Source organism: Epinephelus moara, chromosome 10, assembly GCF_006386435.1.
Source record: "Epinephelus moara isolate mb chromosome 10, YSFRI_EMoa_1.0, whole genome shotgun sequence".
Classification (NCBI taxonomy): domain Eukaryota; kingdom Metazoa; phylum Chordata; class Actinopteri; order Perciformes; family Serranidae; genus Epinephelus; species Epinephelus moara.
In genome coordinates this window covers 31,191,413-31,207,119 of record NC_065515.1, presented here as the reverse complement: position 1 = coordinate 31,207,119, position 15,707 = coordinate 31,191,413, and the positions used below count along the sequence as shown (strand labels likewise).

General features: G+C 40.6%; 1 protein-coding gene across 2 annotated transcripts; it reads left to right on the top strand.

Moving 5' to 3' along the window:
• The first annotated feature begins 196 nt into the window (after positions 1–196).
• On the top strand, positions 197–14,276 carry ushbp1 (Usher syndrome 1C binding protein 1). 2 transcript variants are annotated; one of them, XM_050055967.1, is made up of 14 exons: positions 197–361; positions 1,382–1,605; positions 1,828–1,964; positions 2,245–2,408; positions 2,688–2,876; positions 3,050–3,297; positions 4,877–5,017; positions 5,173–5,261; positions 5,396–5,525; positions 5,759–5,993; positions 7,476–7,634; positions 8,947–9,044; positions 11,268–11,390; positions 11,557–14,276. In XM_050055967.1, the coding sequence occupies exons 1-14, from the start codon at positions 356–358 to the stop codon at positions 11,720–11,722; spliced, it is 2,109 nt and encodes a 702-aa protein (XP_049911924.1). In that variant the 5' UTR covers positions 197–355; the 3' UTR covers positions 11,723–14,276. The 2 variants fall into 2 exon arrangements, with proteins under 2 accessions (XP_049911924.1, XP_049911923.1); XM_050055966.1 differs by having other exon boundaries at positions 5,390–5,525.
• Positions 14,277–15,707: the final 1,431 nt, after the last annotated feature.

Sequence of the window (15,707 nt, the reverse complement as noted above, 5' to 3'; positions counted from 1 at the left end):
TGCTCCAAAATGATTGTAACTTCAAGCATTTTCAAATTACACAACATAATAGTACATGCTTCTATGTCAAAAAGGCATGGAGGCTAAATGTGGACAAAACAGGAAAGGACACAAAGTGACGGGGACTGGGTGGGGGTGACTTTGTGAGTGTTTTCCACTTACTTCACTCATCACACTAAACACTGTTGGGGCAGACATGCGGAGAGCAGACTGCAGCAGTGACTGGAAAATACAATAACATAAAAATACTAGGACTGAGGAAAACATACTCTCATTTTGTCAGATGTTTTATTGTAGGCAGTGAAGAGCTACAACAGGGACTAAATCACTGCTGCAGACATCAGGATCAAGGATCATGGAGGTAGGTGATGATGAAGTGTTTCAGTGTTTGTCTTGAAAACATTCGTCTTATACTGGCTGTTGTATGAATCGGAGGATGACGTTTACTGTGTAAACTTCACAAGTCTGTAAAACTGTGGTGAACTTCAAGCATGTCATCTGTGAAAATACTTGCTAATGCAATTAAGATGTGAATGATTATATAGAGTTACATCATTTTGCGCTGGCATTAAACCAGATTTAACCATAGTGAATCAGAGCAGAATGTTTAGTGAGTAATATTGCCGACTAAATGGCATCAGTGTATTGTACATGTTCATTATATGAGTGATTTTCTTTCCACATTCAAAACCTCTGATGAATTTGAGACTCTAAATTGCCAGAGATTGTGTACCTGAGTGTTTAGCTGGTGACCTGTCCAGGGTGTTTCTATGCTTTTTATTCAGGGTGTGCTTGGATAGCCTTCCTGTGACTAGGAAGTATAGGAAGAGGTGGATATAGTGGATGTACTGGTGGCTGGATAAGGAATTTTAAGTATGTCGCCAACTGTCCTCTGCACAATATATGGCACAATTCACACAGCAAAAAGACAGGGTGGCAAATTATATAATTTGAGCATGTTTATAGGCATCGTATCAACTTTACAGCAGATTAAACACTTTGTTCTAATTTAATTTATCCGACATTCTTTGTGCAAAACAAAAGATGGTCTGGTCCACAAATATTTGCAAGGCAGGAAGTTGGATCTCAGGATGTTTTAGTTTCCTCCTTTTCCGCCACTCAAAACAATAGCGGCTAAACAGTGCAGCGACAAAGTCTGGTTCAAAAGCATAACACATTATTTTGCTCAGTTTAATTATGAGCCACCATTTAATGGAGGATGATTATTATCAGGCAGGAAGAGCACACACACCATATGTATTATATTTGTGCAAATATGAGAAGAATTGAGGGGAAAATAAGAAATTTGCTACAGTAAAACACTAAAATAATGACTCAGATATGTTGTCTTACAATCCACAACAACTTAATGTGTCTGCAGGATTCTTGCCTGGTCCGATGTGACAGCCTGGATGCTGGGTCAGGGTGTGACAGGGAGGTTTTGACCCTGATCGACCCTATGACCCTTGACCCTGAGGGCTCTGACCCCTCAGCAGACCTCGAACCTTCACCAGCAGAACTGGCTCAATGTGAGGCCGAAGTGGGCACGCTGCTCAGCATCATTGCTGAACTGAACAAGAAGATGGGGTCATTAAAGGCACCAAGGTAACGTCAGTGAAGAGTAGATGTGCGATTTGTGAAACTATGTAGCGCTGACATGAGGCATAACATTTATTTAAATGGATAGTAAACATTTTTGTGGAACCATGTTTGTTGTCTGCTCATACATATTTTCCCATCAGTGAATAACATATTGGTCTGCTTGTAGCTTGTCTTGAAATGAACACAGTGGTATTTACTGGCAAAAATGTTGTTGGTATTCTGCAGTGAATCAGGAGAACTGAGATCACCAGGACCATCCAGGCCTCTGGTTCCAGACCTGCTGTCCCACAGGCTGGTCAGGAGCAGCCCAGAGAGGAACTCTGCCTCTGCTGTCACATCTAAACCTCCACTGGCTGACAGAGGTTGGCATCAACACACCTCACATAACTTTGTCTTAAATCAGTAGAATGCATTTTTTGGATGTTTTAATCCTGTACTGAGAAGGTCTTTACTCCAACTAAGACAAACAAGCTGATGTATTATTTTAAATATTTACCCTGTAATCTGTAAAAGACAGGAAGTTATCTTAATGGAAAAGCAAGAAACTTCTATATCATCACCACGTTTATGTCTGGTAGAGTGTGAAAATGCCTTGCAATACATCTGAGAGGATTAACTGCACCGATACTTTTCATGCACTAGGGGGTGGTGGTGTAGTATGGACTAAACTCCAGGAGGTTTTATCATCAGTGGAGGACTCCATTAGCTCTAAAAGGTCCTGGGCCGCCCCCATCACAGCTTCTGACCAGGACAAACACAGAGAGCACCTGAGAGCAGCCCAGGAGAGCTCAGTTAAAGCCACTAAGGTATTTAAACTGTAATAAACTCTCATTATACTCTGATGTATTTGAATTTTTATTATTACAGCTGCAGATTCCAGTGACAAACTAATCTTAGAGTTAGTTATAAAAAGTTTAACAATTTAAACTAATACATTTTGCTACTCTTTGAAAGCATAAAGAGACCAAGCATCGCTATGTCTGTCAAAGTTCTGATGGATCATTTTGGGAGAAAAATATGTCACTGTTCAGGCTATCTTTATACTCCCATCAGCCTCTTTAGTAATTTTGGCTCACTGGTTGCAGATACTGGAGGAGATGGAAATAGAGTTTGGGATTTCATGCCCACCAGGCCCGCCAAAGGACCAGTATCAAGAGAACATCCTGGATCCAGAGAAGCGAGACTCTGCTCTCAGAGGCAGCTTGCAGAATCACCAGGAGGAGCTGGAAAGAGCAGAAAGCACCATCAGTCACATGGAGGAGGAAAAGAACAAGGTGGGAAAGAGGGTTTTGTTTATGACAGGGGTAAAGCGAAATATTAAAAAGCCAAGAATATGAATTAACTTAATAAGTGTGAGTACATAAACACTATATATTTTGGTAAGTCAACACAACTCATGAGTTCAAACAATAGAAATAAATGCAGCATCCCTTCTGTTATCTTTCAGTTGGTCGGTCTTCATAAGGCCTGGAGGTCAGGCAGTCACTCTCCTTCCTACCGGCCCCCTGCTGGGGCTCTCAGTCCAGACTGGGCCTCTCCTCCCTTCCCAGGTTCACCATTACTCTACAGAAGAGCAGCCAGAGCAATGACACCTGTGTCTGTGGGTGGGGATGGGTCTCCAGTGGGCTCCATTAACTCATGCAGTCCCTGTCCTAGCCCCATCAACCTGGAGTCTGAGACAGAACGACTGAACAGGTGAGTCTGAGGAGGAGCTGTTTTGGATGTTTTAATGTAGCAAAAAACAGCTACATTGCACTGTCTGAACTTATATTACATTCATTGAATATCCAGGAACCTTGTCAGGCATTTAACATTGCAACTACAGTAAGTCAAAGGTAGTAACAGTGTGTATTTGTTTCTTTGTCTGTGTACAGGTGTGCAAAGATCGTTTTTCTTGCATGGCTTGCTCTGTAAAAACTGTATCTATAAGTGAACATTTGACCTGAGCTTCTGAACAGGAACATTCCATTAAACAAAGACAAAGGTGCAGACAGGACACTCACACACATGCTTTGCAGAGCATGTGAAGAGGAGTGTGAGTTATTAAGATATTGGCAACATATCTGTATATGGACCAACCATCTCTCATACGTATATAGAAGCAAGCACACAGACTTTGTGGTGGTTTTGCCTCTTTTTTTGTTGTTGGTGTTGTTTCTTGACTCTCAGTAGTTGTTGTGAATCTTTTTGTGGTTTTGTGGAAGTTTTGTGTGTGGGCATGTGTCTCCTGTTCCTTGTGTTATTTGGGTCTCCTTGTAGTCGTTGTGTGTCTCCTTGTGGTCATTTTGTGTCTCCTTGTAGCTGTTTTGTGTCTCCTTGTGGTCATTCTGTGTCTCCTTGTAGTCATTTTGTGTCTCCTCGTGGTTGTGTCTCCTTGTGGTCATTCTGTGTCTCCTTGTAGTCATTTTGTGTCTCCTTGTGGTTATTCTGCGTCTCCTTGTAGCTGTTTTGTGTCTCCTTGTGGTCATTCTGTGTCTCCTTGTAGTCATTTTGTGTCTCCTCGTGATTGTTTTGGTACTCCTTGTGTTGTTTTGTGTCTCCTCATAATTGTTTTGTGTCTCCTTGTGGTCATTTTGTGTCTCCTTGAAACTGTTTTGTGTCTCCTTGTGTTGTTTAGTCTTAGAGTAGTCTTTTGTTGTCACTCCTTGTAGTCATTTTGTGTCTCTTTGTAGTCACTTTGTATCTGTTTGTGGTTGTTTTGTGTCTCTTTGTGACTGGTCTGACCATTTTTTGTATTTACTTTGTGTCTGTTTGCAGTTCCTTTGTAGGTTTTTTGTCTCTTTGTGGTCATTTTCAGTCTCTTCCTCGTTGGTATGGTTAATTTGAGTCACATTTTGTGGTAAAGGCCAGGGGGGGCCTCTAACACTTTAGGCCCTCTAGGCCCATTCAGTAATCCATCCATGCACAAACCAATACATTATATAGGTTAGCTAGCCAAGTGACTTTCCAAGATTCACATCTTATATGTTTTTCATTCACATTATGACTCAAAGTAATTTTGAATTGTGATCTTTGATAGCTACAACCTATTAAACCTATTTTGACCTTTTAAGATCAGGAAGGCAAGCTAGATAATGTAAGCTGACATGGCTACACTAAATATCTAAACAGCTAGACACCAGTTGGTTTAGGCTTGACTTGACCAGTGCAGTAAAACTGTTTCTTCCTCCACAGAAACTTCATTGTGTGTATACAATATAAATACAGTATAAAACTCTTTATGAAACAAAAGTTTCTGATCTTTGCTCTCTTATCCTCTCCCTCATTTTTCCAGGTGCATCGAGAGGCTGAGGGCCAGAAATGAACGGCTGACTGCAGCTCTGGAGCGCAGGAAGGGAGAGTCAGAGAAGATCAGTATTACACTGAACAGACTTGAAGCTGACTGCTCTGCCCTGCAGATGGCTCTCAGATACTGGTACACACATAAACCACAGCTGACACACAAGTACAAAGGCCATTCAAGGCCATTCAAAAATAATGAATGTGAACAAGTTATCAATCTAACAGCATTAATGTGGGTTCCCCTCATGCAGTGAGGTCGTATTTTGTCTTTGTGGTTGTGATTGACAGTGAGGAGTGTGAGGAGGCCTACAGCGAGCTGCTGTCACTTTATGACGCCAAGAAGCAGCAAAGCATTCCTCTGAAGACAGACTCAGCAGGTGTTTGAATACCGTGGTTGAATACTGCCTAAACTCAGTGAACGCATTGACGTGTATACAGTAGGTATGCATGTCGTTCACATACACACTAAACACACAGTCAAGCTCACAGTTTTTCCTCTCGTCAGAGGCAGTCGGTGACAGGCAGCAGCCCGACAGGCCATCAGCTCAGCTCATGAAAATGGGAACTGAAGAGCTGTCCACCTCCTTCTCAACAGCAGGGGTCACAGAGGAGACGGAAACACAGAGTCACACAGGGCAGAGGTGACGTCTGAAAGTGCTCTTTGTACATTCAAGCACAGTAATAGGAATGGTAGAAAGGAAAATATGTGTTGTTATTAATAGACTGAAATTGGAAATAGTAAGGATAATATTTTACAAATGTATATTGTTCTGTCGAGCCAATGATGATGCTATTAACTAAATGTTTCCATGTTTCAAAGGCCATGTCTTTGACCGCATTCTTGTCAGGTCACTCATTACCTGTAACCCCACAGGACACCTGAGCCGGTGGAGCGAGAGGCTGTTCTCCGACAGCAAATTGAGCGCCTAAAGAGGGACCGGGCAGCCATTCGTCTGCCTAAGCCAAGCCCAGGAGTAGAGGGTAAAATAAGCCCCGAAACTTGTCTCCCAGCTGGATCAAGAGGGGGACATGTGACAAAAGAGAACGCTAAACCTCCTGACACCAAGAAAGAAAAGGCTTCCCTCTTCTATGAACTCATCTCTGTCAGGGTAGGAGCTGTGTGTCCTAATTTATGATTGAAAAATCAAGATCTGAAGCTGGAAAAGAAAAAAACAGCCAAAGCCTTTCATGCAAAGAGATGAAGAGATACCAGTGGCTTTTGCCCTAATCTTATAGTTGTTATTGTTCGAGACAAAATTTATATTGCACTACATAACACTACACTTACCGCACAATGCCAAAACACAGTGTTTGGAGACATACAGTTTGTGCACAAGACACTGTGGGCATCTCATATATCCAGTGAGGTCATGGAGCACTGAGAGACCTTGAACTGGTGAAGCATTCATTAAAGTTTGACCTTTTGAACTATCTTGGCTCTGTCTAAAGGTACAAAATCCACCTACCAGCACCTCTAAATCTCATTATTCAATGTGTCATATCTTGTTAGTTTAAATTGCTGTCCCTTTAGCATCCTAAAGGGACAGCTCACCCCAAAATCAAACATGCAAATTTTTCCCCGTACCTGTGCTGCAATTTATCAATCGAGATTGTTTTGGTGTGAGTTGCCGAGCATTGGATATCTCTGTCCAGAAATCATGACTCCGTTGCTCAATATAATCCACAGACCATGCTGTGGGCAGTTCAATGTAGGAACTATTTTCTTTCTCCCGAACTACACCTGCCAACAGTACAGTATCACCAAGCAGTAAGAAGTGTACATCTACTGCTAGCTCACTTAGCACCACTGAGCTAGCTAATGTTACAGCTCAGCTGAGGAAGACGCCATTAATGTTTACATCTTGTGCTGTCACAAGCACAACCTTCTCGTCCATGAGTAGATGCACACTTCCTCCTGCGCGATTATAGAGTTGGTAGATGTAATTTGGTGGAAAGAAAATAGTTCCTACATGAAACTGCTCACAACAAGGTCTGTGGATTATCTTCAGTAACTAGGTCATGATTTTCTGGAAAGAGACATTGCTGTTGAGTTTACCAGACATATTTTTTTCCATAATGAGCACGACAAGCCAAGTGCCATCTAGTTTTGTTATACTGGAGAGAAGGCAGACATCTCTACAGCCAATATCTCAAACACATGGCAACTCATGCCAAAACAATCTAGCTTGATAAAGAGCACTACAGGAAAAATATGTATTTCTCATTTTGGGGTAAACTGTCCCTTAAAGGCACAAATATAATCCAAGCTTTCACAGCTTGATTCCAGCTAGAGACCTGGGATATGCCAGGAATTGAATATGAATTTACACACATTGTTAAAAACTTAAGGTATCCAATACCAATACAAAACCAATAAAGACATATAATATATCATATCATATAAAAAAGTCTACAGATTTGTGCTTAAATCTCCCACAACAGCCTTAAGACCTTAAAAAGGCAGAACCTGCTGGTTATAATGAAATATCTATGTCTTGTGCTTCTGCCACTATACACACACAGCTTTTCATTTCTTAGCTGTAACTGCGTTTAACTCTTTACATGCTATGGTTTATGGTGAACTTTTTCAGGAGGAAATGTCAGATCTGCGAGCTCTAATCCGCCTCAAGGAGAAAGAGCTGAGGTGTTTGGAGTGGGGTTTAATGGCCCAGAAGGCCCAGGAAGCAGCTGGAGCATTCGTTCCAGAGAGCCTCAGAGAGGAGACCGAGGACCATAGGACGGAACAACAGGTAGGCACGACTCCTACAGCGGCAACAGAGACTTTTTTTTAAATTTTCAAATAATACAAAGTCAAGGTGAAATGAGCAAGAGGGAGCAGGACGCTGGTCTACTGTGGCAGACCCGATTCAAATCTGGGTGTCCCACATGGGAAATCACACATCTACCAAAGCAGAATCCCTCCAGGCCAAGAGGGATATTTTGGTTCCACAAGGTCTTGTGCTGGGCTGTCCTGTCGCCGCAGCACAGATTCATGCCGCACCACACACCTCTGTCATTGTCAAATAAGAAAGTACTGAAAAGTGTGACACATATTTCTATTACTGTAGACACGGGGCATCTGAATAGTGCGCAGACTTTTGTGCCTAATGGGTTAAAATTTCCCCCTAAAACTTTTTTTTCTTTTTAATGGTTTAAAACAGAGATACTCTACTTGCTTTGCCCCGGGGCCATTTTTGCAGAATGACAGGAGGCCAGGGGCCAATTAATAAACAAACATTAACAATATTTATCTGTTTTTATAATAAATTAATAACCCGTTTTCAATTTTTCAACGTTTGCTGTATGCAGCAGTGTTTCTAGGAATTGAGTACATTCAGGCTTAGCCTAGACATCTGTCATGGGGTCTAAGGGATCCTCCCCTGGCACTGTTTTTTATGATCAAGCTCTATTTTGCTGCTTTTTGTGCACTCTGGCACCTTATTTACATTCAATGTCCAAAAAAATCCCAGTATGGATCAATTTATTGTCATTGTGAATAAACGGGGCCACCTGGCAACCTATCAATAGATTCAGTCCATGGGCCATAAGTTAAGTATCACTGGTTTAAAAGAACAAAGGTTTTATCTATACGCACATCTGACTTTAACGGAAACTTTAACCTGTTTACTGTTTTGACTAAAATCACAAAGCCATCCTATTGCAGCATAATGAATGTTATTCTGATCTGCAACATTTAGGTTCCCAACGTAGGGGTCTAGTCCCCACAAAGATAAATAAACCTGACGGGTTGCAAGATGATTAGCAAGATGGGCAATGAGAAATAAACATATTTACGCTCCACTAAAGTAGATTAAATCTAACTTTTGTTTTAACTTTTGCTGTTTATTGTAATACATTGGATGCATTTACCCTTTCAGGCCTCTAAAACCCATTCAAATGAAAATATCTGTGAGGGGGAAAAGTCTTTATTTCGTAAAACTGCTCACAACACTGTGACACTGCTTTAGATAACTGTCTATACTGTATATTCATTAATACAGAGTTAAACAGGGAATGGCTTTTAGGCTTTAAAGCTAATTCTAACTGAATGTTGTGTTTCAGAGGCTCTGTGAAAATGCAGCTAAAGTGGGTAGTGATGGGGACATCACTGATCCTCGATCCAGACCCATTCTGAAAGAGCTGCAGGCCGTCCTGCAAAGGTGAGACATCGTCATTTCCCTGCAGTCCAGTGTTTAAAGCTGGAGTGCTGAACTTTTGTCTCCCCCTTTTGGCAGTGAGAGTAATTACACAAACACTGTAAAAGTGTATTTATGACGCGTGCCTGCAGGTGAGTGTGCCGCATTGCACCTGCCACCAGGAGGCTCTCTTAAAGTCTTCACGTGCAAATGTATGAACTTTGAAGCCTGACTTATGGTAGTGCACTCAATACTTTTTCTGAGTGTTGCTCGACAGAAATAACTTATTTTTGACAGAAAAAAGTGTCGCTCGACAGTTTTCTTTCATGTCACGCACCTAAAAAATGTTATTATGTCATGGACAACATCATATTTTGTGGTGCATTGTGATTGGGTAGTGTTACTATTGTTGCCATGGAGATACTAGCTTTCACTTCACACCAACTCTGACCTGCATTTAACGTCTCTGTCCACAGAGGCAGCCGTCTGTCAGCAGCAGCTCCTAGTAGGGCTGTCAACGAATATTCTAAATTCGAATTCAAATTTCGAATTTGAAAAAAAAAATGGACCTTCGAATATGAAAATTGATATTCGATTGTGGAGAAAAAAATCGAATATGAAAATTGATATTCGATTGTGGAGAAAAAAAATAGACCAGACGCCGAAACGATCACTGCAGGGCGCGAGCCGGCCACGGAGCTGCGCGGCGCAGCCGGCGTGGATGACACAATCGGTTAACATGGGCACCGAAAGGAAACTGGCTTTGCTTCGAGGCGCTTCGAGGCTATTCGCAGCGCTTCCGCGGCCGGTGTGGCCTGACGGGTCAGAGAGAGGGGGGGGGAGCGAAAGGTCCGCGGTCGTTTATAACGTAATGTTACAGATAATTGTTTTATGTGTTTTAATGTGTAGGTATGTAAATGTTTTCAAAGACGTTTATGTTGAAATAAAAATACCTACAAGTAGTTATGTTTCCTTGTATTAGTTTGCCCTCTTGTGGACATAATGCGAAAAAAAAAAATATTCGAATGGTTCGAACGTATGAGTTATTTTTAGAAGGAATATTCGAACGGCATTTTTGAGCAATTTTGACAGCCCTAGCTCCAAGGGAGCTGAGAGGACAGCGGCTGGCCAAACTGTCTTCACCAGGTTGACTGACAGCAGACATTTACTGAACTAAATATTTTTTCATGTCAGTGCCATGGGAAGAAATCAACAGTGTTTTAATGTATTAACCGTAACGAGTGAGTTAATCAAAGTAGATATGGGTTATATATAAAAACACACATATACAGCAGGATATTTGTGTGATTTAAACAGACATCTGTGCAGATTCGCTTCACTAAACATGACAGAAGCAAAAAATGTAGGGACTCTGATTGGAAATGACACATGACTGTCGAGCAACACTTATCAAAAGTGTCGAACACCCAACCACAAATCAGGTTTTCTGTTTTATCTGGAGCAACCACTCCAGAAACTTTTCTTGGACACTTCTTTGGATTTTCTATTATAGCTTCTGCCAGACTCCTAGCTGCTGCATCGTTGCGATCTCTTTCCCTTTCCTGCCCCCTTTAGCTCTGGCTGATTGACATAAAACACATCACTTAGAGTGCGTTAGTACAGGAAAGTCACCACAGACACCAGGCACCACAACTCCAATACAGAGAGCTTTTCTTGGTGGCAATAGGCTTCATCGGGATTGTGTGAAGTTGTTCAGCAAGGGCTTGAATAGATTAGACTTTCATTGAAAGCACATATTAGATGGCTAATACATAATGTATTTCAATATTAGCCTTTTATAGTATTTTAACAAGGAAAGCTGGTAACATATTGAATGTAATGTCAAATAGAGAAATCTGGGCTTTCACTGAGAAAAGAAAAAAGGTACCTGATGAATGTAACCACTGTAGAAAATGAATCATTCAGACATCTGTTGCCTGGCTTTATCTGTTGCTTAGGAACACTATCAGCAGAAATGCAGACTTTGGACATAAAGGGCTTTTTGTTGTCTCCATCAGGTGCTTCAGAGAGCATCCTTTTTCTCCTCTGACCTCGAGCAGTGAATACTTCTCAACAAAGCTCTGCTGTTAACGCTCTGCACAATATTTGCTCTGTCGTCAAGGACGCATCAAGAAGACATTTATGATTCTTTACATGGATCTGGTTTATGAGATGATCTTAAACAAAATGAAGGCACTGACATGATGTTTTTCCTTCTGTTACATCTGATCTTGCTTTTGTTTTCAGGGAACAAGCCCTGAAGAAGAGGTTGGCTTTAGTCCAAGACTCGCTAAACACAGCTCTGTCAGACAGCACCTCCCACAGGAGGGACAGTGGAGACCAGATTGCTCGGCTCACACAAGCTCACAGGTAAGTATCACAAGAAAGGTCTTTAATAGACTGCTGCACATTTTTGTCTTTATTGATCATCATCTGCTCCTGAATCTACAACCAAAGCTAGAAAACAATTACTTTTATGGTGTCATTGTTAATGTGAGTGTTTTATGTTTATCTTGCTGGGTTTCTTCCATTCCAGTAAAGCCTTGAGTTCATACCGCCAGATTCGTAGGAAGTACCGGGAGCAGGTGTGGAGGCTGGAGCAGAAAGTGGCAGCCATGATGGAGAGTCACCACCACCAGAGTGGAGCTCCGAAAGCTGCAGGGGAGGCCTTGGAGTGGAGGAGGGAAGAGACTGTTCTGTGATCCTATGAGTCTTTAGTCAGAGAATCAGCTTGATAATAGTCAAATGTATCCACATCAACTACAATGGACAGTCCTGATGAATTCAAGGCGCACGTGTGTTTTTGGATTTGTGAAGTTATTGAATCATTCTGATAGAAGCCTCTTCACTTCAGAATTACATTTCTCAGCCATGATAGCAGTTTGGCTATATGGACGGCAATGTCAGTTGGTGTCCATGGTGCCCAGAGGATGATTTTACGCCTTTTCCTCAAGCACTACCAGGATTTGACAATTGTGGCTTTGAGTAAGCATGACCTTTGGTAAACACATTCATGTCCTGTTCAGGATGAATTGTAAGAGCTTTGGTGATCCCTTAAAGGTATATATAAAGAGGGGTATAAAAAGGTATATAAAGCAAGTATAGGTCATATATGAATACTGTGAAACTCAATCCCATCAAAATGCGTAATCCTCCCAGAAATGCTCACAGTCACAAACTGACTCTTTAAAACGAGCTGTTAGGTTTTCCATGAAGTTGTGATGTCACAACTATACTATCTAAAGGTAGACCCCATCACCACAGTGCAGTCACAGTCAATATCCGTCTGCAATAATGGTGCAGAGATGCAAAGAGCACAGATGTGAAAGACCTGGAAACGCTGACCAATCAGAGCAGACGGATTTTCAGGACGGGGGCTAAAAGGGATAGGTGCTAAAATGAAACGCTTTAGACAGAGGGTGAGTACGGGTATATTCAGGAAGACAGTATGACGTAAAAAAACTTGTTTTTGGAGAATAAAAGCTTGTAAACATGTTCTGGTAGAAAACCAAAAAACATGTATCAACCTGAAAATTTTTCATCTAAGCTATATCGAGTCTATATTGAGAACTGTCACTGTCCAATACTTTGGCTTATGACCAAGTATTTGCAAAACTGATGACATTCCCTCAGCCTTAGCTGTTCTCTGAATGCTAGCATGCTATGTACCAATCTAAGATGCTGGACAAGTTGCATTGACATTGTGAGCATGTTAGCATGCTGATGTTAGCATAAAGTAAATCATCAGCTGTGGCAAAGCCTCAGTGTGCATGCATGACTCTAGCATGACTGTAGACTCTTGGTCTTCTTAGTCAGATATATTATATGGTTAATATTAATTGAGGAAAAAATTGGGTGATCAGGAGGGATTCATGACAATTAACACAGTTTTTGCTGTGTAAAGAGATATGTACCTGTTCATTTATTTATCTGTCAACCCATCAACTGTATCAGTCTGTTCAGGCATTCATTGGCTCTTGAGGGTTAAATATAGAGTATGGAGGGCAGTGGAACATAGACAGCACTGTCATCTCAACCTTTTCAACCCTTGTGAAAGTCACCAATAATCTTAACAGGAATCCAAAGCATAACTTGTCTAACAGGACTCACACATCACAAGACACATTCCTTATTTCAGAGAAACAGCTGTCATGCCGTCATGAATGTGTGAGGCCGATTCAAGGACTGAACCCTCTGAGGACCTCGGGACCGACCTCGAGAGCGCACATGTCCTTTTTCCCGTACAAGTCGACTGTATAAAGCCACTCCCGGCCAGCCGTGCGGTCATCACAAAGCTCAGGGAAGGGGGATGGGTGTCAGGACAATGGCTGATGTGCTCACAGAATGTACGGCCAGCCCATTTGTCTTCTTTCATAGTTCTCTACATCTTGCTCGCTCTGCCTTTCAATATGTCCACTTCTCTTCAACGGTCAGTTAAGCCAAATTACACAAAAATCATAATTTCATACTTATTTCTAGATGCCATGCAAATAGTTTTGATTTTGAAAGATACGGGTGACATGTTCCTACATTACCCTATGGTGGTGCTGCAAATATTATCTAGCATACAAAATCTGCTTGTTTATGAAGATTTACACTTTCAATGTGAATGAACAGGCTTCTGGCTGACAGCCACAGCTCAGAGAAGATGACAGTTATGGCCCTGCAGCAGCCCGGAAGCAAATTATACTCACGTTCCTTTCTGGTGAGGATGTAAATGCAAACATAAAACACATTATGGGATTTGCCACTCTGAACAACCAAACATTAAAAGATACCAGCCACAAAAATGTTGTAGATAGCAAAAAGCTAATCTTCTAGGAAAAAGCAAAGGGTTGATATTTGATTTTTCAAAAGGTAAGTGACGACTGATTAATCATTGCACTCCTGATAACATTTTCGGATTGTCACGATGGAAAATTAAAAAACAGGATGCAGCAGAACTAGAGATATGATCTTTATCATTCCACACGTTCTTCATCTTTGTCAAATCCTGGCACCTACATTACCCACAATGCAACTTGATTGTCAACACTGGTCAGAGATCCTGATGTGATATGCTAGTAGCAGCTAATGTAGCCTCAACTGAAGCAGAAATTAAAAAAACAAAACAAAGTGGATCATTCACACAAAACAATACTACAGCTGTATTATTAAATAACTGTTTGAATATATAATACGCTGTAACTGGAATGTGTGTATATGTCTGAGTTCTTTATAACTTTTTAATCTGTTTTAATCTATTTGTGTTGCTGTTTCCAGATTTGACATTAAACATTAAACAACATTAAAAAGAAGCTATTAGGACATTAATTGCTGTGGAATGTAACTAAGTACATTTACTCAAGTACTGTAAGTACAGTTTTTAGGTACTTGTACTTTGCTTGACTATTTTCAATTGTGCTGCTTTATACTTCTACGTCAGCACATTTCAGAGACAAATATTGTACTTTTTTACTCGACGTCATTGACCTTTGAAACCTGAGCAAATTGGCTTGATTTTTTTAAACATGGGAAGAAGGCAATGAGCGACGAAAGAAGAAATTATGCAGAAATTTAGCAAGAAATTAGTAAAAAAAATATATATATATTATATATATATGTAATATAATTAGATATATTAGATTAGATAGATAGATAGATAGATAGATAGATAGATAGATACATAAAATAATAATTAGAATACATATAGTTTTCCTTTTCTTTTNATAGATAAAATAATTAGAATACATATAGTTTTCCTTTTCTTTTTTCCCATTTTTCTTAAATCATTTTCTAAATCTTTTTCTAATTTTATCTTTTCTTACCAAGTTGCTCATTGTCTCTTTTCCCCACATTTTTGAAAGACAATGCACCAATTACCTCAGAGTTCAAAGGTTTAACTTCAAAGCTTTAGTTACTTTGCAGATTCAGATTATGACTACAAAATATAAATTTTGATTTATACTGTGGATTAAGCTCCCCATCTGCATATAAAGTAATGAAAATGAGCTCTACCTTTACCAGCTACAACATTTAAGCTATATACACATAAATGTATTGATAATTTTAATCCAATAATACACATTATGCTGAAATGGGTATTCTACATAATGAGTACTTCTATTTTTTGATGCAAATACTTTTGTACTTTTACTTCAGTAAAATTTTGAGTTGAACCTTTACTCGTAACAGACAATTTTTACATTGTAGTATTACTACTTTCTTCCATCAGTGAACATGAACACATTTTTGGTTTTGGTCACTTCATTACATTGGTTGACAATGCAAAAGACAGCTATTTCAAACTCTGTACAAATAATAGCAGAATCATCTATACAGACAAATACAACTGGAGATTTAATTTTTCTTATTGTTATTTTTTTGTAATTTGGGCAAACCAACCTCTAAAACCCCAGCTTACCCTTAGCATCTCTTCATACTCATCCTTTTCTCTTTACCTCTCACTCATACCTCCATCTCTCTTCCTTTACCCTCCATTACCTCTCCCTCCATCTTCTCTCCTCACTCATCTCTCAATCATCTCCATCCCTTCTCCCTCCTCCAGCTGCCCCCCCTGCCCTGACCTACCCAAGCCGGTCAGCTGCAGCTGTGACCGGCGGTCAGGAGGTTAAGGCAAAGGTTGAGTGTCACACCCACAGGGTCACAGTGATGCCTGGCTGTTGTGTTAGCCTGTGAATGGAGGTT

Excerpts from the sequence above, each read along its gene's own strand:
- ushbp1 (XM_050055966.1), top strand. Across the intron at positions 3,298-4,876 it reads GAGACAGAACGACTGAACAG|GTGCATCGAGAGGCTGAGGG; the intron begins GTGAGTCTGAGG and ends TCATTTTTCCAG. Across the intron at positions 5,526-5,758 it reads CAGAGTCACACAGGGCAGAG|GACACCTGAGCCGGTGGAGC; the intron begins GTGACGTCTGAA and ends GTAACCCCACAG.